The 26977-nt window shown below is 60.5% G+C and overlaps 1 protein-coding gene across 1 annotated transcript; it reads left to right on the forward strand.

Moving 5' to 3' along the window:
* The first annotated feature begins 3298 nt into the window (after positions 1–3298).
* LOC117645007 (protocadherin-like wing polarity protein stan) lies at positions 3299–24661 on the forward strand. The gene is made up of 17 exons (XM_034384878.1): positions 3299–3367; positions 6662–7246; positions 13290–13517; positions 13821–14632; positions 14709–15975; positions 16103–17209; positions 17284–17918; positions 18001–20533; positions 20611–21162; positions 21256–21474; positions 21559–21779; positions 21863–22009; positions 22094–22361; positions 22441–23347; positions 23441–23627; positions 23731–23755; positions 23934–24661. Exons 2-17 carry the CDS (start codon positions 6674–6676, stop codon positions 23955–23957), a joined length of 9705 nt encoding a protein of 3234 aa, XP_034240769.1. The 5' UTR covers positions 3299–3367; positions 6662–6673; the 3' UTR covers positions 23958–24661.
* Positions 24662–26977: the final 2316 nt, after the last annotated feature.

The raw sequence follows: 26977 nt of genomic DNA on the forward strand, positions 1-26977 counted from the left end.
GCGCCTAGCCGGTCCGGTCCGCAGTCCGGTCGGCTGGTCCGGTCCAACTGCTCCACAGGTGCAAGCGAGCAATGCCAGGCCCTTGCTCTCACCTCGGCCTCGCCTTGCGCGCCTTGCAAGCCGCGTGCCCGATGCACCGCTAGGCACCGCTATGCACGTTCAGGCTTTGGCACTTGGAGTCGTGCGCGCGGTGGCGGTTTTTAGCACCACACGATATACTGGAGTACTGGAGCCGCGCTGGAGCCGACTGGAGCAAAGGGGCGATGTAACTGTACCGCCGACGCCACCGCGCCGAATCAACATGCCGCCACTACCATACTGATGCACTCTAATACCATGCCATACCATTTGTGTTCCGAACGCCTCCGTCCAGCGGTTCCCATGCATACGTCCCGCATCCTGCAGTCGATTAACCCGCCCGAAGGTTGTGCTTAACGTACCTGCAAGGCGCTATAAATGAACCCCAAGTAGGACTGACTGAATTAAAGTTGCACTCCCGGCGCTATAACTAAGCCCGCGCTTAACCAGCCGTATCCGTTTTTTTTAAAGAAGTCGCTTACAAAAACCGATCCAACGGAGCTCGGCTAACGAGAAACGACGCGTGCCGGTCCGAGAAGAAAGGAAAATCAATACACTGGAAGGTGTGACGGTGCACCGGCGACAGTGGAGCAGCGCGACGCGGCAGCGCGGCGTGCAGGAACGCCGAGGCGCGCGGAGGCACGCCCGGCCCGTGCCACCGGCAGTCGCTCTGTCCTTCTCGCACTCATGGGGCGGACCGGCAAGGTGCGAGAGAGACAGCGACGACGGCAGGCCGAACCAGTACCCGTGTCGGCCTGTGGCAGTGCAGGGCTCAATCACATCGGACCGCCGAAGAAGAAGAAGGAAGAGAAGGACGCAACTCCGAGCGCAGCCCGCACACTTACGCCCTTCTCGGCGCTCTGCCGCTCTGCAGACCGATTGCGAGAGCTCGTCGCTCTGTCTCTCTCGCACCTATACGGGACGCCCTATGAGTGCGAGAGAGACAGAGCGACGAAAACGACTCAGAGTGCCGCTGCTCTCGTTTCGGCGGCCATTGAAAGGAACGCGCCGCACGACCCGGCAGTCCGCAGTCTCAGTCCACAGTGGGCCAGAGGACCGGCGCAGGCGGCCAAAACTCTAGACGCGTTTTGAGCTCCAGGGACGCTAAACAGGACTCGAACCGAACGTGTGACCCCACCAATGGATAGCTCTCCGCACGAGGAATCCATTGGAGGGGTCACACGCTCGGTTCGAGTCCTGTTTAGCGACTCTGGAGCTCAAAACGCGTCTAGAGTTTTGTCCGCCTGCGCCGGTCTTCTGGCCCACTGTGCCTTCCCTAATTCGCTCGCAGCGGCCATTGATTCTCGTCTATTTGCTCTATCCGGTCATCGGGTTACGCGGGGCGGTGGGGCCGGGCCGGCGGGAAATGGGGGAAACATTGGCAGTGTTTGGCGTCGTCGGGCTGCCCCTGCACTGTTAATTGCACGCCACCCCGGGCGGCGGGGCGGCAGCGCCCGTTCCGGGAAGCAAGGCGACACAAACGGCGGCCGTAAACTGGCCAATCTGTTGCCGGTCAGCGAATCGGCGCGTCAGCGGCGAGTCAGGCGAAACCATTGCGCGCTCCACCGCGCCGCCTCGCCGTTTGGCCGCGGGACGGGTGGCTGACTCCAGCATCCGTCAGACGAATCGTCTATGAATGGCCGGCTGCAGCAGGGACTGGCTGACTAGCACTGCAGGGCCTGCAAGGGGTGCTCCCGGTGTTCCGGAGACCGTTACATCGTAAAGGCGCGTTTAGAGCTGCTTGGTTACTGCCTTGTAATGCGGCTCTGCCAGTACTCCGCCGGGCTAGTCGGCAGCATTGCGGCCCGGAGTCCACTTCGCGCTCCGCGGCGCCGCGAGTTGCAGAGTTGCGGACGGAATGTTGTCCGAGTCCTTCCGTCGGGTTGGTTGGTTCAGCCCGGCACCGCTCTGCAGCGCGCCGCTCAGCGCCGCGCGATTTCACGAAGCCGTCTCGCGAAGCCCCGCGCGGTCTTGCAGCGCTTGCAGCACCCTTCGAGCCTCGCGCTTTCAACTTCGAGGAAGCGTTAGTTAAGCTGCAGGACTCTAGAGGCAGTCATATTCGCCGCAGGGGAAGCCCAACGCGGCCGCGGGTACACTGCAGATGGACCAGAGTTTCGGACGCAGTAAATAGAAACGCATGCATCATTCATTTTTTAGGGACTAAAGCCCCACATTCACACGAGCACACAATGCCAATACTTGACGAGCGAAAGGGAAAGGCCCCGAACGTGCCGCCAATACGGACGAGCTGGGCTGCTTCGGTTCAACGCGGCGTTCGCGAATCGCGCTTGAGGGAAGGGCGCCGCCCCGCCCCGCCCCGCCCCGCCCCGCCCTCGTCCTAGAACACGTGAAAGCGATGGCGAAGGCTTTGACGGGCCGCCGCGCTGCCAAGCACGGCGAAGGTTCGCTGCAGGTGAGGCGGCCGGCCGGGCATGAGAACGGCGGTGTGGCGGCGTCGCCCCCGCAGCACATCGGCCCGCCCCGCCCCGCCCCGCCCCGCCGCCAGCGACCTGGAGACTTGAACGACGGGCGCTGGCAGCGCTGGCAGCGCTGGCTGGGCGTGCCAACAAAGGCTGTCAGGCCGGCGTCGCGAAGAGCGTCGTGCGGCTTAGCAAGCCTGGCCCTGCCGGGGCTCTTGAGCAAGCGAAGCAGGCACAGGCGCAAGCCTTCCTTGGAGCCGACGGTGCCGACGCCGAGCCGCCTTCCCGAGGACGCCGGCAACGCGCGAGGGGCGCGAGGGGTGGGTGGAAAGGGGAGGGGAGGCGGATTGACTCCGGCTCGCCGCGGCCCGGCCAGGCTGCTCTAAAGGCTCCGGTCCCGGCTCCGGCGGGCCAGGCAGGCCGACGGCGGGTCCCTGGGGATGGGGGAGGGGAGGAAGCCGCACGGCGTCCCCGCTCCCCGCGCCTCCCCGCGCCTCGCCGCCGCGCCGCGCTGCCATGGCGGCTGGCTGGCCCACGGCCCACCCTGCCGCCGCTCCGCACCGCTCCGGCTCGGCGGCTAACGCTCCGGAGGAAAGCCAGCCCGGCCGAGGACCCTTCCATTGCCGCATCGATTTTCTCATACTCAGTCCTCGCCCGGCCGGCTCGCCAGCCTGTTCGCTCGCCGCGTGTAGCGCGCCTCCACGCCGCGACGCTCCGCGCTCCGCGTTGCGCTCCGCGTTCACGGCAACGCACTGCCCCGCCGCGCCGCCACCGCGCCTCTCAGAGTCTTACGCCCCTCGATGCGCGCCGACGGCAGCGCGCCGCCAAGAGCGCGCCCCGACCATGGTCACTAGTGTCACAAGTGCAGTGTGAGTGTCTGTGTGTGATGTTGTTGTTGTTGTTGTTGTGTCGCCACCGACCTGGATTACCAGTGGATACCCAGTGGATTACGAGTGCATCGCCTGCTTGGATTATTTTGAAACGCGGCGCGCGAGTGGCAGCGCTGCACCGGCCGGAATCCTGCAGCTCGCCGGCTCACCTCAATATCTGCCTCCGGCCACCAAGACCCCGCCGCCCGGCCCCGCCCCCCTGCCCCCCTATCTACCTGGTTGCCGGCGCGGCCGGCGCGGCTCAGCGCCGAGCGTTGACCTGCTACGCGGCTACGGCGGCTACGCCAGTCCGCAGTCCCGGCCGCGCCATGAGACCGCCGCGCCGAGGGGCCCAAGTCGAGTCCCGCTGACACCTCGCCGAGGTCCTGGCCCTCCTGGCCCTCCTGGCCCTCCCCGACGACCTGCCCCGGCCGGCCTGGCGCACCTGCAAGCCTGCAAGACTAATTGCCTTACCTGCAGTCTACCTGCCCTCCCCCCCCTCCCGTCCTGCTCCACGCTAAGGAAATAAAAAGGACAGTCCAGCCAGTGCACGGCACGAGCGGTGTGCGTGCGATTAGAATGGAAACTATTCGCCCGTCAAAACGCTGCGGTGTTGCGTGGGCCTGTTGAGGCGCTTCCCTTGAGCAGACACTCCGAGAGTCGCTTTCGTCGCTGCGTCTCTCTCGCACTTACAGGGACGCCCCTTGAGCTCGAGAGAGACAGAGCGACGGCACTCGGAATCAGTCTAGTTTCGGGCCCCGGGCACACGGCGCGGCCTGGCCCCCGGCCCTGGCCCCCCTCCTGAGACGCCACCGCCACCTGTTCGCTCGCCGGCGTGCTGCCGTGCTGCCCCGGCGGCTTGGGGAGCCGGGTTTAGTTTATCCCTTCGTCGTCACGTCCTGCCCTGCCCTGCCCTGCCCTGCCCTGGCCGCCGTCTCACCCCTCGGTCGATATGTGTACTCATGCGAGCAGCTCCTTTTGTACTCCGCTCACGCGGCAGCGCGGCGCGGCACGGGACTGACCTTAAAAGTTTTAAGCACACCAGGAGGGTTTCGGGTCGACGCCAGTTCATAAGGGGCCGGCTGGGGTGACAACGCCGCGAGACCTGTCGTCGCCGGCCCCTTGTTTACCCATTCAGAGCCCTTGGCAGTAATGACGGGATTTAGGTGCACTGCTGTGGCTCCATTCCATTTTACATGCGCGGCGGACAGTCAGACCGGCGCAGGCGGCCAAAACTCTTGATGCGTTTTGAGCTCCAGAGTCGCTAAACAGGACTCGAACCGAGCATGTGACCCCTCCAATGGATTCCTCGTTCCGAGAGCAATCCATTGGTGGGGTCACACGTCCAGTTCGAGTCCCATTTAGCGACTCTGGAGCTCAAAACGCGTCCGGACCCTTTGCGGGCGCTTGGGACCTCTGAGCTGCTCTGGCTGTACAGGATGAAACTAATAGCCGTGGTCTCATTCGACTCGAAGACGTGAGCTAGAAACCTCGTGTTATTTCGCAGTCACTCTAGACGCTGCGTCCCAGGCTAAAGGCATGTGCTGTAGAATGCGATTGAGATAAATTACTCTGTCAAAACAAATTAATATGATCGGTTTCCATAGAATATTTCCATTTTAATGTCGTTCTGACTAAATCGACACATGCAGGTTTGGACTCGGAAGCCTCTGAGCTCCCTGCGATCGACAGGAAAGTCCCGAGAGACGGCTCACTTCACTTAATTTCGTCTGGGGGAAGAAACCCGACACCGAAATCCGCCCTGCCAAACTTGTTTCGCTCCCATAGTCCCCGAAGGAATCCGCCGGATCAGCGGCGCGCGACCTGGAATTGTTTTTCTGGCGAGGTGACAACTTTATCACCCGACCATTTTACTGTGTGGCTCCTTACTCGCCGGTCCCGTTCCAAAGGAGTAGGTCCCTCCAGCCACTCCCGTCCTGGACAGCGCCCCCTCTCCCTCCCCCTCCCCCCACCGGCAGCAAAAACCAGAGTAACTTGCTCTCTTGAAACAAAACCCCTTGGACATCAAGTCCGGCGCACACTCGCCCAGAAACGGGGGACCAAAAGCGCACAGCACAGCCGCAAGGCCAGTTAGACCTCGAGTTAGACAGGCTGGAAATTGTTCAGGCCAAGAAACAAAATGCTGTCATGTTTTTTTTTTAAATGTTATACTTTTTTTCCCAGCTAGTCAAAACGTCGTTGCGGGGCACATCATTTTTCAGCGCAGTGCTGGCCGAACAAAAGTGCGCCGTGTCTTTCTCTGCTTCTGCACACGCCAAACTGCGGCAAGAAAGTACAGCAAAAAGGACGGCAAAAAAAAGAAAACATTATTATTGTGCTCGCCCCGCGGCGGTGTGTGTTTGTGTGTGTGTGTGTGTGTGTGTGTGTGAGTGTGTGTCCCACGCCGAACGTGTCTTCCGCGTGTTCCAATCACGCTATTGCCGCGGCTCGCCGGCCGGCCCCACAATGCACTGCCGCCGCCTTCTTTTCTAGAGTCATTATTGTTGGGCGGGGACTCGCGCGAGGAACGAACGGGGTTGGAAAAAGGGGGGAAGTGGGGGGGGGGGGCGCACTCGCACGCAACGGAAGCGGCACACAGCCTGTGTGAACTTTTGCAAATGCTCGCTCGCCTGCAGTGTAGTGCAGCACGCTCGAAGCCGCCCCGCCCGACACCACCCACCCCGCCCCGCCCCGCCCCGCAACTTGATCCACCCCCGTGCGCTCCACCGCCGCCTACTCCACCGAGGCGTCCGCCTGCTGCTCTGCTGCTCTGCCGGGCTGACAGTGAAACATGCGAAAGTGTCATCGTAATTCCGAAAGAGCCGCACAATCTACTGCTGCGCCGGATAAGGGCAAAAAATGGCCTCCCGGCGCCGCGGCCGCCGTGCTGCTGCTTGCTTTCCGCGACGTCAAGTGCCTCGTCGTGGCCGAGGCTGCCGAGGCTGCCGAGGAGCGTCCCGGGCGGGCTGTCCGTCAGACGGATGGCCAAGCCCGGCGGAGCGGCGGAGCGGCGGAGCGGCGGGGGAACAAGTACAAATTCCGGCGAGAGCGTGGAGAGTGCGTGCGGATCAAGCGCCGCGGTCAGTCAAACTGCACGGCTTGACGGCGAGCCCATAAATACAGTGACGTGGCACGACGTGGCGGGGAAGGGTGGAGGGCTGTGAAGCCAGCCAAGGCAGGGTCAGAGTGTCCGACGCTTTTTCACCCAAAACATCCCCCTCGCTGGCGGGCCGGCGGGGCTCGGTGGCCGAGGCCTGCCCGTCCGCGGCCTTACCGTTGTCGTCTTTCCAGCAGGGGCCGGCCAGCATGAGGGCGTGGCTGGCCTTCGCGGCCGTGCTGCTGGCCTGCCGCCTCTCGGCCGCCTACTTGCTGATCGCCACCGAGGACGACCCGCCCGGCCATGTGCTGTTCAACGCGTCGCTGGGCGGCCGCGGCCAGCGCACCTACACCATCAACAACCACCGCAGCGCGTCCTTCGTGCACCGCCTGCTGCGCGTGGACGCGGCCTCGGGCAGCATCAGCCTGCGCAACTTCCTGGACTGCACGGCCGTGTACTACCCGAACCTCTTCACGCTGCACGTGGACTCGGTGGCCGTCGCCGACCCCGTGGACTACTACTCGCTGCCGCTGCGCGTCTTCGTGTCGGGCCGGCGCTGCGAGCGCGACCCGCTCGTCAGCATCGACCTCGCCGACGAGGCCGAGGAGGCCGACGTGGCGCTCAACCGGGTGCACGTCAAGGTGTCCGAGGCCAAGCGCTGGGTGAGCGAGACACTGGCGTCCTACGCCATCCCCAGCGCCGAGGCCGCCGACTGGACTCGCATCTGCCTGCGCCAGAGCCAGCTCGTGTGTCGCATCCGCAACCTGCTGCCCAGCACCGTGGTGAGTAGAGCATTCCTTGATTATCATTCCCAATGAGATGCGCGCCGCCGCACCGCCACTCTCACGAGAACGAGTGGACGGCCAGGCCATGCGATGCTATCACGCTGGACACGCCGCGGTGTCACTTCTTTTCAAAAGGAGAAACTCGTAATTGCGTTTCGGAAAGGTGTCCGGTCCACGCGGTCACCGCGACCAACCAATCGGTCATCTCACGACAAATCCAATTTTTACGAGTGTTGATCTCAAGACAGCGAAACTAGAAAATCGAATTGAACAGCCAAGACGCCCCACGTGAGGCCTTTCTAGCACTCACCGTTCAAGAGATAGAGGCACCCAAGTTGAAGTTTTCGTCGAGCGGTGTTGTAGGCGATCCGGCGGCTACTTTCTAGTGGTGCGGTAGCCCCGCCCCTTCTCCACGGCCATGCGGCGGCGCTACACCGTAACTCATCGCGGACCGATATGGACGACATGAGGGAAGACGCAGACGCCGCGACCGCAGCGGCTCGGTTTCGGGACGCGGTCCGCGGTCTGGGCCCGGGCCGTCCGTCGCTCCGTCTCTCTCGCACCCAGCGGGACGCCGACGCGGCCCGTGAGTGCGAGAGAGACGGAGAAGCCGCGACGGCCGGCTCCTTTTTTGCCCGCGGCGCTGCGCTGGCGGATGGACGTCGTCCTCCATGCCGAATGTTCTGTCTCTGTCTCTCTCGCACCCCTGCGGAACACCCCAAGAGTGCGAGAGAGACAGAGCGATGAGACGCCCGCGCGGAATGAGCCTGAATTCAGACCGATTATTAAACAGGTGGCGCCGTGTCGTCCGCCCCAACGCGAGCGAGAAAAAAAAAGCAATAACTGCGGATTAGAACCAGCCGTCGCCGCGATTTCCCATTTCCCGCGGCCGGAATGAAAAACGAAAACGGAGGGGCGTCGCTTTGGTTGGCGCGGCGCGGCGGGGCGCTTGGCTTTTCCTTGGTGCGGGGCGCGGAGCATTTTAGGGTGTAGGGCGCCTCCCCGGTGCAGTGGAGGCGATGGCGGGGCTGGCGCCTTGGACCTGGGGCCGAGGGGCCGTCGAGGGTGTGTGTGACTCAGCCAGGTGGGCGCACGCCTGCCCCACCCCCCACCCCGCCCCACCCCGCCTCGGACGCGCCCGGAACGCCACGGCTTCTTCATTTACCTAAAACGCCGCGTGCCGAGAGGGAGGGAACGCCTTCGGAACGCCCTCGGACGCAGCCCCGCCCCGCCCCGCCCCACCACCGCACCCCTGCGGGCGTGCCGTCGTCCAAACAGCCTGGAGGGGAGGCCGGGATGGTCGTGGCGTACACGGCGTACACGGCCTCCTCCCGGGGGCGGCGGAGCGGCTCGTCGGGGGCGGCGAGAGGGCGTTAGACCTGCGGGGGAAGTGTTTCGCCTTTTTAGCACTCTGCAGCGTTGGCTGCGGTTCAGACACGGCCGCGCATTTGCAAAAAAAAAGGAAATGAAAAAAAAAAAAGTTTTCCGTGAGACCTGCCGCCGCCACGCCGCCGGCTTCCCGGTTTATTATTTTCCACGCTGCGGAGCGGAGGAAGCTGTCGCAAGGGCAGTCCGTGTGGGGGAGGGAAAACAAAACGGAATTTTGCTTCACAAGCTCAACATAATGCTTCGCCGTTTTTTTTTTTGTGTGTTGTTTTTTTTCTGTTTTGTTCGTGTAGATCACACGGGGAGGGGAAGGGGGAACGCAGAGACAGGTGTACGTTTGGCAGAATTATTTCTCTACAAATTCGCTCGCTGAACTTTGGCGTGCGTGTTGGACTTGTTGTAGCAGGCTGTATACCCGGCTTTACCCGATCCCTTCTCAAAATTAGCGGCCTGGCCCAAAGTCCGGCGGGCTTGCGGTGTACACCGCCGGGGCGGGGAGTTGAACCCGGGGCACAGAGAGAGGGACAGAGAGGCACCCACGAGGTGCTAATTGGGTCCGGGTTCTCAAGCGGTCGGAAAACCCTGTTTCCTCTCGGAGGTGTTGGTCGGCCTGAGCCTAGCCGCGGGGCAGCGCGGCATTGCGCAGCAAAGCTCTCGCTCGACCCGGCCGAGGCCCGGCCCGGGCCTACCAACATGCACGCGATGAAAGAAGGGCTTTGGAGCGGGCCGTGTAGGCCCTAGGCCGCCCTAGGCCCTAGGGTGCGAAGGGCTGGTTTGGTTAACACGTCCCCCCTTCCCTTTTCATGCCCTCACCCTTTCTCGGGGCTTATCTTCGGAGCACTGGCGGGGCCCTCGGGTTGCCCTCAGTCTTGTGCGGGTGGCGAGCCCGGCGAGCCCTTCGGGGGCAACAATGGCACGGCACTGCCACAGGCACTGCACGGTACCGTTGTGTACTGGGAGAAATAGTGCTGAGCCGATAGGAAGGACGTAGAAGGACGGCGGCCGAAAAAAAATGCCACAGTCAGCGGTCTGGATTAATGAACCAAGTCCCCCCGAGACGGCGTGCTATTTTTATTTTTGTTCTTTTCACGACGCTGCTGGAGACCCGCGCACCGCGCACCTACACTGTCGGAAAGACGTACTATGCTTCGGTCGTACTTTCATGTTCTTCGGCGGGACCCCTTTTGCGGGGGACTGTACTCTCCTCGCCTCGGCACCCGATTGGCTGCCGCTTTTATGCCGCTTGGATTTATTGGCGCGTGCCCCCCCCCCCTCCACACCGGCACCGTGTTGTCTCTGTGATCAAACTGTTGGCGCCCACACACAAACAAGCGGGGCTTGGCGGGGCGCGGAGTCTGGCATCTGGCTGCCAAAGTTTTCGCGTTTGCGGAGCCAACATTTCAAATTACGCGCGTAGCGACGGCGGCGCCGAAGTCAGGAGAGCCCCGTAGTGGCGGCGTCGGCACGGCGTCGGCACGGCGGTGATGTCGTAGCGGGGGTCCGCCGCGCCGCGCCGCCCCGGCGATGCCGCCGTCCTTTGTTCTTTGTGTTTTTATGCACTTAGGCAGGACGTTGCCCTCCTCGGGCTCCTCGGCGTGCGCGGACGCCAAATTCCCACCAACATTTTCATTATTTTTTCCGGCCCGCCTTTGCTGTTTCGCGTTTTTGCTCCATTGCCCTGCCGCCGCTGCAACTACCCGACTCGGACTAATTTGTCGCCGTATCAGCGCTGGGTGGAACAGTGTAACGACCGCGGTGCCTCCCGACAGATTACGAGATGAGCTCCAAGACAGCCAGGACGGCGGCGGCGGCGTGCCGGTCTTGCTGGCCTTTCTTCCGAGTGTCTGGCGCGTCGTCCCCGGGGAGTCATCTGCGAATTAGGGACTCGCGGGATGAGCCTGGCGACGTCCCGGCCGTCCCGGTGGTCCGATTCGCTGTCGCGGTGACGGCCTTCTTCGCCACAAAGTGACTTGTACCGCCGCCGCTCGCGCGCCTGCGGTTCCTGGATAGGCAGCCCGGCGAGCGCCTCTGTCGGGAGCCGGCGGGGGTTGCCTACCTCGATCTCCAAGCAACGCACAGGGCCGCGTGGTTCGATCCGACGCCGAGTTTCGCCGCGTCCAAAGCAAACTCGGAACTCCAAGGGCCCCGCCGCCGGAAACCCCGGCCGTCTGTCTCTGCCTGTCCACCTCGCCGACGAGGGGCGCAGGAGGGCGCAGTGCTCCGCGCCAAGCCGGCATTGAGTGATCGGACAGACGATTATATTCATGCGCCTCGATTTGGAAGCGCGGTGCGGTGCGGCGCCGGAGAGAGGAGAGGACGCCGTCGAGGGGCGGGGCGGCGGTAGGGAATGGTAGCCAGCGTCGCGCTGTCTCTCTCGCACTCGCGGGGCGTCCCGGCTGGTCCCGGCGTCCGACAGGGGTGTGAGGGAGACAGCGCCGGCAGCGGATCGGGTGCATGGTGTGTAGTAGGGCATCATGACATCACCCCGGCGAGGCGCGGGCGGCGCGGCCGGCGCGGCCGGCGCGGCCGGCATCCTACCCCACCCCGGAACTGCGTTCGTCGACGGCACCCTCGGGGACGTCGACGCCGCCACTGCACTGCGAGCACGCGCCCGGCCCGCCCGGCGCTCCAGTCGGGATGCGGGGCCGCTTCGGAGACGGCCGTCGCCGTGCCGCCCCGCAGGCTGCTTCCGAGAGGCGCTCCGTCTCTCTCGCACCCACGCGGGACGCCCCGTGAGTGCGAGAGCGACGAGTACGCTTCTCGGAATCGGCCTGCTGCCGGGGGTGGAAGGGGAGGCCGAGCGCTCACACCCCAGCAGTGCATGAGTCATAGCGGGGTGCCGGCCGAGGGGAGGGGTGCGCCGGCACCGCGCGCCACCGCCACCACGCACCGCCACCGCGGCGGCGCTACGCAGCTACACTGCAAGCACTTTAAAGGCCGCCAAATGGGCCGGGCCGGCCGTTGCGACGTGCACTATTACTTATGCACGCCTCGCGTCGCCCGCGAAACGTCGCTGCCACCAGCCCGGGACCTTCACGGCCTTCATGGAGGCGAAGCGCGTAGCGCCGCAAGAGTCGCGGGGGACCCATTCCGCGTTTTGCACTCCACACCCGACGCTCGTCTAAAACCATCTCCCCGCCGAGGCTTTTCACGACGTCCTGGGGTGATCGGGACTCGAACCCGGGACCGCGAGGACAGGGAGCGGATAGATGTCGCCGCGGCCCTGCGAACACACGAGGCCGCAAAATAGTCAAATGGCAGTCCGTCACATCAAAATGCCGAAATGACTCGACTTTTTTGGTCGGTTCATTTTTTTCCCTCCTCCTTGGCGTGGATTGACTGCGTGCGAGTGGCGCCGCTGCGTTTAGATCTCCGTGCCGACGGCTGTGTCTGCTGCCTGCCTTGCCCGGCCCGACGAAGGCGGCTGAAAGCTGGGCGGGCTGGTCTAGAGCGGCGCCGCGGCCGCGGGGCTGGGCCGGGCCGGGCCAGGCAGGGCCAGGCAAGGCACTCGTTGTTGTTCTTGGCGGAGCCGCGGAGCGCGGCGTGAGGCTGCGCGCTGCGCTCCGCGCGTCGTGGTCGTGACCAATCAGAGGCCAGCGCCAGGCAAAGCAGCCAATCAGTTGAGGCATTGCGCGAAGGGAATTCATTTAATTTGAGGCCAGGCCGGGCCATGCAGCGGGCCATGCAGTCCCGGCCCGCCACGCCACTGCCCGCCCCGCCCGGCGTGGGCCGGCTTAGAAAGTTCCCCCGGATTTCACGACCCGCGGATACTGTTTCTGTTTCGCCGGGAGAAAAAAATGAAGCGGGAGCTTCACGAAAAATGTCCGCGCGACGTGCCGTGCCGGCGTGCCATCACCATCACCGGCAACGCGACGCGGCATTTAATCGAAAAAGGAAATCCATTATTTCTCTTGTTTCGAGCGTCGGTTGGATTAGGTGTCCGGGAGACGAATGGCCGTGCCGTCGGGACGCCGTCGTGCACCTCGGACAGCCCGGCCTCGCGTGATTGCCAACGGTAAAAACATTTGACCATTTTTCTCGCCGCGTCCGCCGCGGAAAGACAGAAAGAAAAGCAGGAACGTTCGATACCCCGTGCGTTATTTGAAACCCCGGGCTTTCGCGCGGGGTATCGCCAGGGTGGCGGTCATTGGGCACGGCGTCCGATGGCCAGGATTCCTAGCGCGCCTCGCACCCAGCGACCCGGCCAAGCCATCGGCCATCGCCGCGGCAGAATTTCTCGAGGCCCCTCAACCGCTAAATTACTTGACACGCACCTGTACTCACGCACTGGGGCCCCAGCCGACGGCCAGGGCTCTACGTGCTCACGGATAAAGGCCCGGACGGCACGGCGCGGACCGCGGCGTCCACGCTCTAAAAGATGATAGTCATCGTCGGCCTCACGTTGCTTCGCGCCTCGACCGGCCTCGGCCCCGGCCCCGAACCGCCCTGACACCTCGCTGACGAGCGTTTAAACGTCGAGGAAACGATGGGCGTGGGCCCGGCCGGGCGGCCGATGGCTGCCGATGGGTGGCCGGCGCAGCCCCGGCGCAGCCCCAGCAGCACGACGTCGTCAGCGCGTTCGCCCCGAGGTGCGCCCTCGCCCTGTTCGCAGGCCATCCAACTGTCGTTTAATCATCCCGTTCCCTATTCGCAGGTGCAAAATTGCGACGTCCGCTACGTGGACGTCTCCGACCCGCGCTTCAAGATGGAGTTCGAGGCGGGGGACCTGGTGGCGGCGGAGAGCGTCTGCCTGACGGAGCCGCTGTGGAAGGTGACGGTGCACTTGGAGCTCATCTGCAACACCAGCCTGGGCGAGCACAGCTGGCCGCGGCCCCAGCTTGGCGGCAGCGGCCTCATCTCGGCCACGGAGCACCGCCTCAAGGTAGGCCAACACCTTTCACCTTTCGTAAGGCATTAATTCAAGCGCCATGCGGCCATGCGCGCACCGCTGCCGGCGCACTTTCCTGGAAGGGCAAAAAATGACGTCCGGAAGGTCGAGTACTTGAACCCGCGACCCCCCGGCCGCAGGCCGGACGCGGGACTCTGTGGAGTGGAATGCAGTTCGGGTTTAAGCACACAGAAGAAAAACTGGCATTTAATATTTTTGCACCTCAAATAGCTTATTTTTACCATTCATTCCCCTGCCAATTGAGTTGCTCTAATTACCGTACCGCTTTCCCCGCAGATCGTGTTCCACCACCAGAAGTTCAACGACTCGGACATCGCGCACCGCGTGCGGCGCGAGCTGCGCAACATGTCGCCGTACTTCGAGCAGGCGCTGTACCTGGCGTCCGTGATGGAGGAGCGGCCCGAGGGCGCCATCGTGGCGGCCGTCAAGGCGCGCGACCCGGAGAACTCGCCCATCCAGTACTCCATGACGTCGCTGCTGGACGCGCGCTCGCAGGGCATGTTCGGCATCGACGCCAAGACGGGCGTGGTGACGACGGCCACGCGCCTGGACCGCGAGCTGGTGGACGTGCACTACTTCCGCGTCACCGCCGTGGACGACTCGTTCCCGCCGCGCTCCGGCACCACCACGCTGCAGATCAACGTCCTGGACGCCAACGACCACTCGCCCGTGTTCGAGATGCCCGAGTACGAGGCGTCGATCCGCGAGTCCGTGCCGGTGGGCTCCACCGTGGTGACGCTCAAGGCCGCCGACCAGGACATCGACCGCAACGCCGAGGTGGAGTACTCCATCCAGAGCGAGCAGCCCAGTGAGGCCGGCGCGCCCGAGACCTTCCGCATCGAGCCCAAGTCCGGCACGGTGTCGACGCGCGCGCCGCTGGACCGCGAGAAGACGCAGCGCTACTCGCTCGTCGTGGTGGCCACCGACATGGCCGTGCCCCTGGCCGACCGCCGCTCCAGCTCCGCCACCGTGCTCGTCACCGTGCTCGACGACAACGACAACTACCCCCAGTTCACGGAGCGCTCCTACTCCGTGACCGTGCCCGAGGACGTCGCCTGGAGCAGCAACCCCGTCATCGCCCACGTCAAGTAAGTGTTTGTTTCGCCCGCTAAAATATGACAATTTTTAAATGACGCCCTGGACTAATGCATGTTGCTCCCGCAGGGCCACCGACGCCGACGAGGGCCCGAACGCGGCCATCCGCTACGCCATCATCGGCGGCAACACGCAGAGCCAGTTCGCCATCGACACCATGTCGGGGGAGGTGACGCTGGTCAAGCCGCTGGACTACGAGGTCATCAAGAACTACCGCCTGGTGATCCGCGCGCAGGACGGCGGCAGCCCCAGCCGCTCCAACACGACGCAGCTCCTGGTGAACGTCAAGGACGTCAACGACAACGTGCCGAGGTTCTACACCTCGCTGTTCCAAGAGTCGGTGCTGGAGAGCGTGCCCACCGGGTACAGCATCGTGCGCGTGCAGGCGTACGACGCGGACGAGGGCGACAACGCCGCCATCCACTACAGCATCGGCCCCAGGGACTCGGGCGGCGGCTCCACGGAGGAGCTGCCCGTCGCCGTGGACGAGAACAGTGGCTGGATCTACACGACGCGCGAGCTGGACCGCGAGGAGCAGAGCAAGTACCAGTTCGTGGTGCTGGCCGCTGACGGGGGCTCCCCTCCGCGCAGCGCCACGGCCAGCGTGGTGGTGACGGTCCAGGACGTCAACGACAACGACCCCGTGTTCAACCCGCGCGAGTACAACGCCGTGGTGGCGGAGGACGACCAGCCCGGCACGCCGGTGGCCAGTGTGACCGCTACGGACCGCGACGAGAACCCCCGGCTGCACTACGAGCTGACGGCGGGCAACCTGCGCGGCCGCTTCGCCATCACGACGCAGAACGGGCGCGGCCTCATCACCGTGGCGCAGCCCCTGGACTACAAGCAGGAGAAGCGCTTCGTGCTCGAGGTGACAGCCTCCGACTCGGGCGGCCGCCACGACACCGCCACCGTCTACGTCAACATCTCGGACGCCAACAACTACGCCCCCATCTTCGAGAACGCGCCCTACTCGGCGTCCGTGTTCGAGGACGCGCCCGTCGGCACCACGGTGCTCGTGGTGGGCGCCACGGACGGCGACGTCGGCCAGAACGCGCAGATCACGTACTCGCTGGGCGGCGACAAGGAGAGCCCCGAGTTCACCATCAACCCGCAGACCGGCGCCGTCATCACCGCCAAGCCCCTGGACAGGGAGACCGTCTCCGGCTACCTGCTCACCGTCACGGCGCGCGACGGCGGCGCGCCCCCGCTGTCAGACACCACCGACGTGGAGATCATGGTGGCCGACGTGAACGACAACGCGCCGGCCTTCAAGCAGCCGGCGTACGCGGGCAGCGTGGCGGAGGACGCCCTGATCGGCACCAGCGTGGCGCAGGTAAGTAAACAACGTCTAATTCGATTCCCTGTAAAAAGTCCAGCAAAAAGCCCCGCCTTTCCCTCACGATTCGTTAGGCCCTGCAATTACCCCTGCAATTAGCTGACGCTTGCTTGTCCTTCCGCAGGTGACCGCCACGGACGACGACACCGGGCTCAACGGCAGGATCCGGTACGCGCTCAACCCGAGCGGCGCGGGCACGGACGAGCCCTTCGTCATGGACCCCACCTCGGGCGTGATCCGCACCAACCGCATGCTGGACCGCGAGAGCGTGGCAGTGTACCAGCTCGAGGCGCTGGCCATCGACAGGGGCTCGCCCGCGCTCTCCAGCTCCGTCATCGTCACCATCAAGGTGGAGGACATCAACGACAACCCGCCCGCCTTCGAGTCGGACAAGCTCATCATGTACGTGGCGGAGAACTCGCCCGTGGGCTCCACGGTGGGCGAGATCTACGCCAAGGACCCGGACGAGGGCGTCAACGCGCAGGTGCAGTACTCCATCATCGGCGGCGACGACTCGGCCAGCTTCTCCCTCGTCACCAAGCCGGGCTCGGCCAAGGCGGCGCTCATCACCATGGTGGAGCTGGACTACGAGTCGCCCAGGAAGAAGTTCGAGCTGGTGGTGCGCGCCGCGTCGCCGCCCCTGCGCACGGACGTGCACGTCGACGTGATGGTGACCGACGTCAACGACAACGCGCCGCGGCTCAAGGACTTCCAGGTCGTCTTCAACAACTTCAGGGACTGCTTCCCGTCGGGCGCCGTGGGCCGCATCCCGGCCGTCGACGCCGACGTGTCGGACCAGCTGCGCTTCCGCATCCTGAGCGGCAACAACGCCAACCTGGTGCACTTGAACGAGAGCACCGGCCACCTGACGCTGTCGCCGCTGCTCAACACCAACGTGCCCAAGCTGGCCTCCATGGAGGTGTCCGTCTCGGACGGCGTCAACGAGGTCAAGGCCGTGATGCAGCTGCAGGTGCGGCTCATCACGGAGGAGATGCTCTTCAACTCCATCACGGTGCGGCTCGAGGACATGACCGAGGAGGCCTTCCTGTCGCCGCTGCTGTCCTTCTTCGTGGAGGGCCTGGCCGCCATCATCCCCTGCCCCAAGGAGAACGTGTTCCTCTTCAGCGTGCAGGACGACACGGACGTCAACGCCAAGATCCTCAACGTGAGCTTCAGCGCGCGTCGCCCCGACGTGGGCGGCGAGGAGTACTACACCCCACAGTTCCTGCAGGTATGACACCCCCAAATTTTTCTTGTCACTACACTGTCATTACATGATAATGCACGTCGCCTCTCGTTGTCCAGGAGCGCGTCTACCTGAACCGCGCCATCCTCGCGCGCCTCGCCACGGTCAAGGTGCTCCCCTTCGACGACAACCTGTGCGTGCGCGAGCCGTGCCTCAACTACGAGGAGTGCCTGACGGTGCTCAAGTTCGGCAACGCGTCCGGCTTCATCGCCAGCGACACGGTGCTGTTCCGGCCCATCTACCCCGTGACGACGTTCGCGTGCCGCTGCCCGACGGGCTTCACCGGCAGCCGCGAGCACTACCTGTGCGACCGCGAGGTCAACCTGTGCTACTCCAACCCGTGCCAGAACGAGGGCGCGTGCGTGCGCCGCGAGGGCGGCTACACGTGCGTGTGCCCGGCCGGCTTCACGGGCGTGCACTGCGAGACGGCGCTGGCGAGCGGCGGCGGCGGCGGCTGCTCCCCGGGGCTGTGCCGGCCGCCGTCAGTGTGCGCGCCCCTCATCCGCGGCGGCTTCGTCTGCGAGAAGTGCACCCTGCCGACGGACTGGCGGACGGAGCAGTGCGAGCTGACGGCGCGCTCCTTCACGCGCTCGGCCTTCCTCACGTTCCCCGCGCTGCGGCAGCGCCACCGCCTGCACGTCAGGCTGCGCTTCGCCACGCTGCAGCCCGACGGCCTGCTGCTCTACAACGGACGGTGAGTGGAGCAGCGCGGAACCGCTTTGCTTGCGATTGTGCCCCGCGGCCGACTGACGCCAACCTTTCCTTTCCGTTCCCAGGTACAACGAGCGCCACGACTTCATCGCCCTGGAGGTGGTGGCCGGCGAGCTGCACTTCTCCTTCTCGCTGGGCGACGGCGTGACGCGCACCTCGGTGGCGGTGCCGGGGCCGGGCGGCGTGAGCGACGGCCGCTGGCACTCGGTCACCATCACGTACCACAACAAGACGGCCACGCTCTCGGTGGACGACTGCGACACCATGCTGGCCATCAAGCACGGCAGGGACCTGGGCGGCGCGTGGGCGTGCGCCAACCGCACCGAGCAGGTCCTGGAGCCGCGCTGCGACCAGCCCACCGAGACGTGCCACCGCTTCCTGGACCTGACGGGCCCGCTGCAGGTCGGCGGGCTGCCCGCGCTGCCCACCACCGACTTCCAGGTGCGCTCCAAGGACTTCACGGGCTGCATCGCGGACCTGCACGTGGACCACGCCTTCGTGGACCTCAACGGCTTCGTGGCGGACAACGGGACGGTGGCGGGCTGCCCGGAGAAGCGCGCGCACTGCGCGTCCAGCCCCTGCAAGAACGGCGGCCGCTGCAAGGAGGGCTGGGGCACCTTCGTGTGCGACTGCGACGAGAAGTGGGGCTCCAAGGACTGCAGCGAGCCCATCAAGCCCGCCTGGCGGTTCCGCGGCGACGGCGTGCTGTCCTTCAACCCGCTGCTGCGGCCCATCCAGCTGCCCTGGCTCAACTCGCTGTCGCTGCGCACGCTGCAGAAGGACGCCTTCCTCGTCAGCATCCAGATCGGGCAGAACAGCACGGCGCGGCTGTCGCTGGAGGGCGGCGCGCTGGTGTACTCGTACCACGGCGACCGCGTGGCGCTGCACGGCGGCGTGGCGGACGGCGAGTGGCACCGCGTCGACGTGCGCTGGCTGCCCGGCGAGGTGTGGCTGGGCCTGGACCACGGCCAGCGGAGCGTGGTCGGCGCGCTGCCGGCCAAGGTGCAGGGGCTGTACGTCGGCAAGATCCTCATCGGCGGCCCGGACGCGGAGACCCCCGCCAGCGAGGCCAGCGCCCTCCCCAGGCTCGACGGCTGCGTGCAGGACGTGCGCATCGGCACCCCGCAGTCCGCCCTGCAGCGGCCCAACGTCAAGGAGAACGTCGGCGAGGGCTGCGGCACTGGCGACGCGTGCGCGGGGCCGCTGGCCACGGACCACTGCCCCAGCGCGGCCGCGTCGCCGCCGCACAGCCGCTGCGAGGCGCACTGGGAGCGCGCGGCGTGCACCTGCAACGCGGGCTACGTGGGCTCGGCCTGCGCGCCCACCTGCTCCCTCAACCCCTGCGAGCACGGCGGCCGCTGCACGCCCACCGCCAACACCGCGGACCACCCGCGCGCCTACACGTGCGGCTGCAACTCCACCGAGTTCTCCGGCGAGTACTGCGAGGTGAAGGTGGACCAGCCGTGCCCGACCAGCTGGTGGGGCTACCCGGTGTGCGGGCCGTGCAACTGCCCCGTGGACCGCGGATACAACCCCGACTGCAACAAGACGACGGGCGAGTGCGTGTGCCGCGAGAACCACTACCAGCCCGACGGCTCGGACCGCTGCCTGGACTGCGCGTGCTACGCCGTGGGCTCGTACAGCAGCCAGTGCGACGCGGCCACGGGGCAGTGCCGCTGCCGGGCCGGCGTCATCGGGCGCACCTGCCACGCCTGCCCCAACCCCTACGCCGAGGTGACGTTGCGGGGCTGCGAGGTGGTGTACGACGGCTGCCCGCGCAGCTTCGCCGCCGGCATGTGGTGGGAGCGCACCAAGTTCGGCATGACGGTCATCGAGTCCTGCCCCGGCCACTCGCACGGCAAGGCCAGCCGTGTGTGCGACGACGCCATGGGCGGCTGGCAGGAGCCCGACCTCTTCAACTGCACCTCGGACGCCTTCCTCGACCTGCGCAGGGTGCTGGGCCAGATGGAGCGCGGCGACCTCAGCATCAACAGCTTCGTGGCGGTCAAGGTGGCCTCGGACCTGGGCCGCGCCGTCAACCGCACCCAGCAGCTGCACGGCTCGGACGTGCTCATCGCGGAGCAGCTGTCGCGGCGCCTGCTCACGCACGAGCTGGGCATGACGGGGCTCAACCTGACGCACAGCCAGGACAAGGACTACATCGCGCACCTCGTGCAGGCCGTGAGCAAGGCCCTGGAGCCGGACAACGCCGCGCACTGGGACCGCATCTCGGAGCTGACGGGCGAGACCGCGGAGCACGTCATGGTGGCCGTGGACCAGTACATCGGCATGCTGACGCGCAGCCAGCGCGACACGTACACCAACCCGTTCGAGATCGTGGCGGACAACGTGGTGCTCGGGCTGGACGTGGTGACGGCCGAGTCGCTGTTCGGCTACGAGTCGCACTCGGTGAGCAGGGACGCGCCGCCCACGCCGCGGCCCGACACCGACAAGCCCAAGGCGGGCCAGGTCATCATCCCGGACACGTCCGACTTCCTGCAGCCCGCGCTGCTGCCCCTCACTGGAGTCCCCGGCGGCCCCGGCGCCGGCGGCGGCACCCCCGTCGTCGTGTTCCCCAAGTACAACAACTACCTGCAGGTAAGTCCGGGGAAGCCCCAGGCAGCCTGTGCCGGCGGGTGTGAACTGGAGCTAACCTTTCCCCTCGCTGTCGGCAGGACCCGCGCAAGTTCGACCCCTACACGCAGATCATGGTGCCGCTGTCGCTGCTGGGCATCCGCGCGGCGGGGCTGGGGGAGACGTCGACGCGGCAGAGCCCCGCCGCGGTGGGCCAGGCCGTGCTGAGCTACGTGCAGTACCGCACGCTGGGCCCGCTGCTGCCGGGCCACTACGACGACACCGTGTCGCGGCGCTGGGGCGTGGACCTGCGCGTCGGCTCCCCCGTCGTGTCGCTGGCGGCCTACGTCCCCGGCGGCGACAAGGACAAGGAGGCCGAGAAGGACAAGGCGGCCTACAAGCCGCTCGGCGGCCACCTCCACGCCCCGGTGCGCGTCCGGCTGTGGCTCGACCCGCAGCTGCAGGCGCTGGGCGCGCGCGCCAACCCGCAGTGCGTGTACTGGAGGGAAGGCCAGTGGTCGCGCGCCGGCTGCCAGACCGAGGTGCAGCAAGCCACCACCTGGCGCGGCGGCGCGCGCCTGCCCGTGCTCATCAACTGCACCTGCTCGCACCTGTCCACCTTCGCCGTGCTGGTGGACGTCGTCGACATGGACGTGAGTAGCGAATCGCTAATGAAAATGCGAAAAAAACCTCTAACCCTTTCCACGATTGAAACCTAATCACATCTGGTCTCTTTTTCTTTGCAGTACATTCCTGAACCGTCTGACGTCGAAGACGCCGCCACTTGGCTGGGATTCACCTTGGCTTTGCCCCTCCTGCTGACCGCTCTACTGATTTTGGCATTCATACGTGGTCTTGAAACCAACTCGAATTCCATCCATAAAAACCTGGTCTTCTGTGTTTTCCTGGCTGAAGTCGTCTATTTCCTCGCTTTGAAGGCCCGACGCTCGCTCGTTATGCATGAGGTAGGGGTTCTTACATCAAGTCCATTAAAGCTCCTTGTTTGACATTCAAATTTATTCACCATATTTTTAACGGTTTTGTTACAGTTTGCCTGCAAGATGACGGCCATGTCACTCCATTACTTGTGGCTGTCGGCATTTGCCTGGGCTTTGGTTGATTCAGTCCATTTGTACCGCATGCTTACTGAAATGAGAGATATAAATCATGGACCCATGAGATTCTACTACACTCTTGGCTATGGATTCCCAGCAATTTTGGTCGGTCTCGCTGTTGGTGTCCGTGCTGATCAATATGGAAACTTCTACTTGTGAGTACAGCCTCAAAGTAATATTGGACTAATTTTCTTCTTTGACTCGGTGAATATGAATTTTATTTTCCTTGTTTTTTCAGCTGTTGGCTGTCATTGTATGAATCTGTGGTGTGGAGCCTCATCGGTCCAGTTTGCTGTGCTGTCGTTATAAATCTGATAGTTCTTCTCATGGCAATCAGAGCAGCGTTCACCCTAAAGGACCACATAATGGCATTTGGAAATTTAAGGTATGCACTCAACTTAAACTGTTTTCTTTAAAAAATTTGCCTTGAAAAAACACAGATTTTAATTAAATTTTCTTTTTATTTCAGAACGTTACTGTGGCTTTCCGTGGTAGGACTTCCTCTATTGGGAGCTACATGGGTTTTAGCTGTTTTGGCTGTTAGTGAAAGGTTACCCATTGTGTCATATGGCCTAGCAACAGCAGTATTCTTCCACGCTCTCTTCTGCTTGGTTGGCTATTGCTTCATCAATGAGCGAGTACGTAAGAATCTCAGAATAACTGTTTTGAGATGTATGGGCAAAAAGGTTCCCCTAGTTGAGGAAACGTGCCAGCCAGTCAACCACATGACCCAGCCAGTAAGTTTTTCTCCTCTGTTTCCCTATAAATATTTTAAAATTAGATCTTTTATTAATTTCTGAAATTTTCTTTCTCCAGCGATCATCCTTAGCTTATAGAAATAGCGCTCGAATGGAGTCTTTAAGACGAAACATTGGTATATCTACTTCGAGCACAACTTCACGTTCAACTGCAAAGACAGGTAGCAGTCCTTATCGCAGTGATGGACACCTTAGAAATACCAACACTTCTACCTCCACAAGCAACTATAATTCAGGGTCTGAGCTGCCCTCATATCTACGAGGCTATGACTCTTCAATCACAGGTGGCCAGCTAAGGCGTCATGATGAAGACACTGAAGATGGACCAAGCAACACAGACAAGCGCACCACCACAGGACATACATCAGATTCAGATTCGGAAGCATCTGCTGATGGAAGAAGTCTGGAACTTGCTTCAAGCCACAGCAGTGATGAAGATGAAAGTTCGCATCACACCAGTTCACGTCGCAATAGAAGGCATAGAAGCTTGGGTGTGTCAAACCACTCAACAACTTCTGCTGAGACTGCAATTACCAATCCTCAGTCGATACAAGCATCAACTTACATGCCAAATATCTACCCAATTGCAGAAGGAGATGTATCTCCCACAGATATGGTCCAACCACCTCCTACCCTAAATATAGTGAGCAAAGCTTCACTGTTCCCTAACTTGAAGCCCATGTATGCCCCACGATGGTCCAGCCAACTTCCAGACACATATGTGACGGCCAACAGTATGCTCGATAGCATGAGTCTACGCAACAATCAGTGGTCTGGATTAACAGATCTTGATCACTACTACAAAGATTACCAGGGAAAGACTTCAGCGTCACCAAGCCCTTTACCAATGCCACATTTGAACAAAATGATGTCTTCTTCAGACAACTTTCATGAATTAGGAGATGTTGGGTCAGAGACAGAGGAAAAAATTCACATGGGAGAAAAGTATTTGTTCCCATACACAGGTACGACAGGTACTTTATAATTTAACTCTTTCTGTTGCGATTAAATTTGTTCTGGCCCAAGCTTTAAGATTTTTATTTTTATTATTTTTACAGCTGAAGAAGATCATTGTGGTAGATCTATGAGTCTTAATTTGGGCATGGGCCTGAGTAATAATTATGAAATGCCAAATGTTGGCCTCAGTAATGGAGGAGGTATGCCAGGAGGTAGCACAGGCGGTGGATCACCTAGTCCTCTTCACCACCCAGGAACATTGACATCGTCAAATATTTCAGAGTCTGAGTGAGTACTGTACACAGAAAAATTATCACACATGGAAATGGTTTACTGGTACTCTATCTTACGGGTTCTTTCTTTTCTCATTGCTGCTTTGATATGGATTCAGGGATGAGACCAGATGGCTTACTCAGGTGCGGACATGATATATTGGGTGTGCGCTTCCAATAATTTTTTTTCTAAGCTGAATGTGTGCTTGTAGTGATTTGAAATGAAGTACTTCCTTTTTTAAAATGTGGTTTGTACAGTAGATGACAGTTTCTCTCCTGACACTCAATTTTTGGTTGTTAATGAAAACGTCTTCTATTGCAGGAAAGATACCGAGGATATGAGTGAGACACCAGTATGACATCAGGACCTAGGAAAATGTTAGTCTCATTTTATTTAAAACATTGAACTTTGTAAATACTTTTTATAAATGCTCAAGAAATTTTCTTGTATATTTGTAAAAATGTGAATTTTTATCAGGATTAAGACAAGCATGTCTTAAGATTCTCTTGATACATGCTGAGTTGTGATATTATTTTCTTTTTAGATTAGAATAAGTTAAATTATATTTTGTTTCTTATGCCATTGTGTTGCATGTGGCATAGCCAGCTTGACCTGCCAGTAATATTCTGTTAAAATGGCATGTCAAATGTTGTTACAATTTGGAGCTTTATTTATCTTATAATAATTATAGAATCGTCACATGTTTTATCAGCTGATGAAGATTCTCTATCAATGTAAGAAGGCTGATATAATTTTTATAATGATTATCTTAAGGGATTATATTCTTGATTGTCTCACACAAGAGGAGAGAAGCAAGAATGATAATCAGTACTTTCCTTTCAAGGTGCATTTGTACCCTTTTTGATCATGTTTCACTCATTTCCACTCACTAGACTAGTCCTGTTCAAGTTTCAAGCTCATCTTAATCAATGTACTTGCTTTGGTAAATGCTGTTTTATCAACACTGTTGTGGCACATCTATGAAATACTGTCAAGGCATTTATCTGTTCCTTTGTTTTGTTGTTGCCTTTGTAAACATTTTTTTAAAGGAGATATCGTTTTAATTAGTTTTTTTATTTGACTTACGAGGCTTTTTGTAAAGTTCATGCCATTTTCTCCGTCCAAACCAAGTCCACTTTATTCACAACTTTTTTTGTGCCAAAGTTAGTTTGATTTTTGTTAGATTCAAATTTGTTTTGATTTTATTTCTGTTTTCTCAGTTACTTGTACTATGCCATACTACTTACTTTGAACTGTACTGAGGTGCATGCCTTGAGACCTATCCATCAAATTTCAGAATTTCATTCTAGGTAATTAAAGCCAAAGGTATGTTGCCACTATTGCTTCCTATTTTGTGATATTGATGTTTGATATCAGTCAATTTGTTTTCAAAAGTTTTCTACTGTTAGAAATAGTTTTCATTCAACTGTATGATGATTTTTTTGCTCTTAATCTTACCACCGAATTCCATGTGCTGATAAGTGCTTGCTCACTGAAAAATGTAAATGATGCGTTGATGGTGTCTCTTCCATGTTTGGAAGACACATTTTTTATTCTTTTTGGTTTTGCAAGTATGAAACATTTTATTTCGAGTGCTTAAAAATTAACGCTTCTTATGAGCAGTTTAATTTGGACCAAAATAAGAGATTTTTGTGAGTCAAAAAAACTTAATTTGTATGACTTTTGTGAACAAGTTTATATTGAAGATTATAACTTTGATCATCTCTATGACTATGCCAGGTAGAAACCCAAATTAGTGAAATATATATTTTAAAAACTGATTCTGACTCGGCAAAAAATTAAGTGGGTCAAAATTGTGATACAGTAGCATCCCATGATAGAAGCCATGTGAATGACCACTTCTACTCAGTACCTAAAAATTTACAAAACTGTCCCACATCTTCTTGTTCATCATCTCGAAGCAATCACAAGCGCTAAAATATTTGTATGAGGGTTCAAGAAATTTTTTGGACTTCTGACTGGTAGAGTTTTAGCTCTAAGAGACGACTGCAGAGTCTTTTAGTAGTATTTTTGTACATAATCTTTGTGTACATTGATTTGTACATATTTTTGTGGACTGTGTAATTAGAATTTTTGTTTTGTTTTGTCATCAAGTTTGAAAAAGAATGTTACCTAACAATGAATTCATTATGTATTAGGTTGTGATTTTACGTTGCAGTAATATGAAAATGCCTACTTAATTTTCCAGTGACGATGATCACTGTGAAAACCACCCAACAGAATTATTAAAGTACAAATTAAAATGACATCCGCTTTTGTCTTTTTTCGAGTACCCATTACCCCAGAAAGAAAGAAAAAATCTCATTCAACGAACGTTAATGAAAGCAGATGATCCGTCGCGTTTCACAACTGCACTTTTCTTTTCCCTTTCAAATCTCTCGGTTCATACTCGTTTGGTTTTCTTATACGGGGTAGTACGCGGGCTCATTCGAAAGATAGTAAAGGCACCTGCAAAGTGTCGCCGCTGCAGTGCAAGTCTGTTGCGTGGGGTGCTATGCCGTGACCCGTGGAATGCCAGCGCGGCAGCCCGAGCGACTCAGAAAAGTCGTCTCGTCGCTCTGTCTCTGTTGCACTCTTGGCGGGCACTCGTCGGGGGTGCGAGAGAGACAAACGGCTTCACGGAATCACTCAGCAGACGACGCGGGGTGGGGAGGGGGAAGGGCAGGGGGCAGAATGAGTCCCCTCATCGTGCACGTGCGAGGCGACGTGAGCTTTGCGCGCTTTGCGCTGCTCCCGGGCACCGCCGCCCGCGCCGCACCGCGCCGCGCCGCCACCACCCCCCGCGCGTGGAGAACCCCGTCGTCGCCGGAGCCCCGGGCCACCAGCGCCAGTCTGCGCGGGGCAGTCTGGGGGTGCGGACGGACGGACGGACGGACACCGCGGCCCGGTCCACGAGGACGACGACGACCTCGAGCACGTCGGCAACAAGTATCGCGATACCCGTACCCGTGCCGAAGCCATGGCCGCCGTGGCCGCGAGTGCCGACCGCGAGCTCCCCGCGACGTCGCCGTCGTCGAGACCGCAGTGAACGCGAGTGCCGCGCGACGCGCATCGCCCAGCACGCCAAGGAGGTACCGGGTACCGCCAGGGCCTCCGCCTCCGGAGTGCAGGAGGAGCTACCTTGCTGGCCGGGTGGGTGTTCGTACAGATTTTTCTCCTTACAGAAAAGAATCATAGTCAACCAAAAGAGACCTAGCCATATTTTTAAAAAAATCTAGGGGGTGAATGTGAGAGTGTGGCGGCAGTTTCGACCGCTCTTCTCAGGTGTTTCCGATCCGGGATGGGAACTTGGGGGCCGCAAACTTGGAGTCGCAATGCTAGCCACTCCGCGCTAACTAGCGCCA

Source organism: Thrips palmi, unplaced genomic scaffold (assembly GCF_012932325.1).
Source record: "Thrips palmi isolate BJ-2018 unplaced genomic scaffold, TpBJ-2018v1 HiC_scaffold_18, whole genome shotgun sequence".
Classification (NCBI taxonomy): domain Eukaryota; kingdom Metazoa; phylum Arthropoda; class Insecta; order Thysanoptera; family Thripidae; genus Thrips; species Thrips palmi.

Excerpts from the sequence above, each read along its gene's own strand:
- LOC117645007 (XM_034384878.1), top strand. The coding sequence starts at position 6,674 with ATGAGGGCGTGGCTGGCCTTCGCGGCCGTGCTGCTGGCCTGCCGCCTC. Across the intron at positions 14,633-14,708 it reads CCCGTCATCGCCCACGTCAA|GGCCACCGACGCCGACGAGG; the intron begins GTAAGTGTTTGT and ends TTGCTCCCGCAG. Across the intron at positions 15,976-16,102 it reads TCGGCACCAGCGTGGCGCAG|GTGACCGCCACGGACGACGA; the intron begins GTAAGTAAACAA and ends GTCCTTCCGCAG.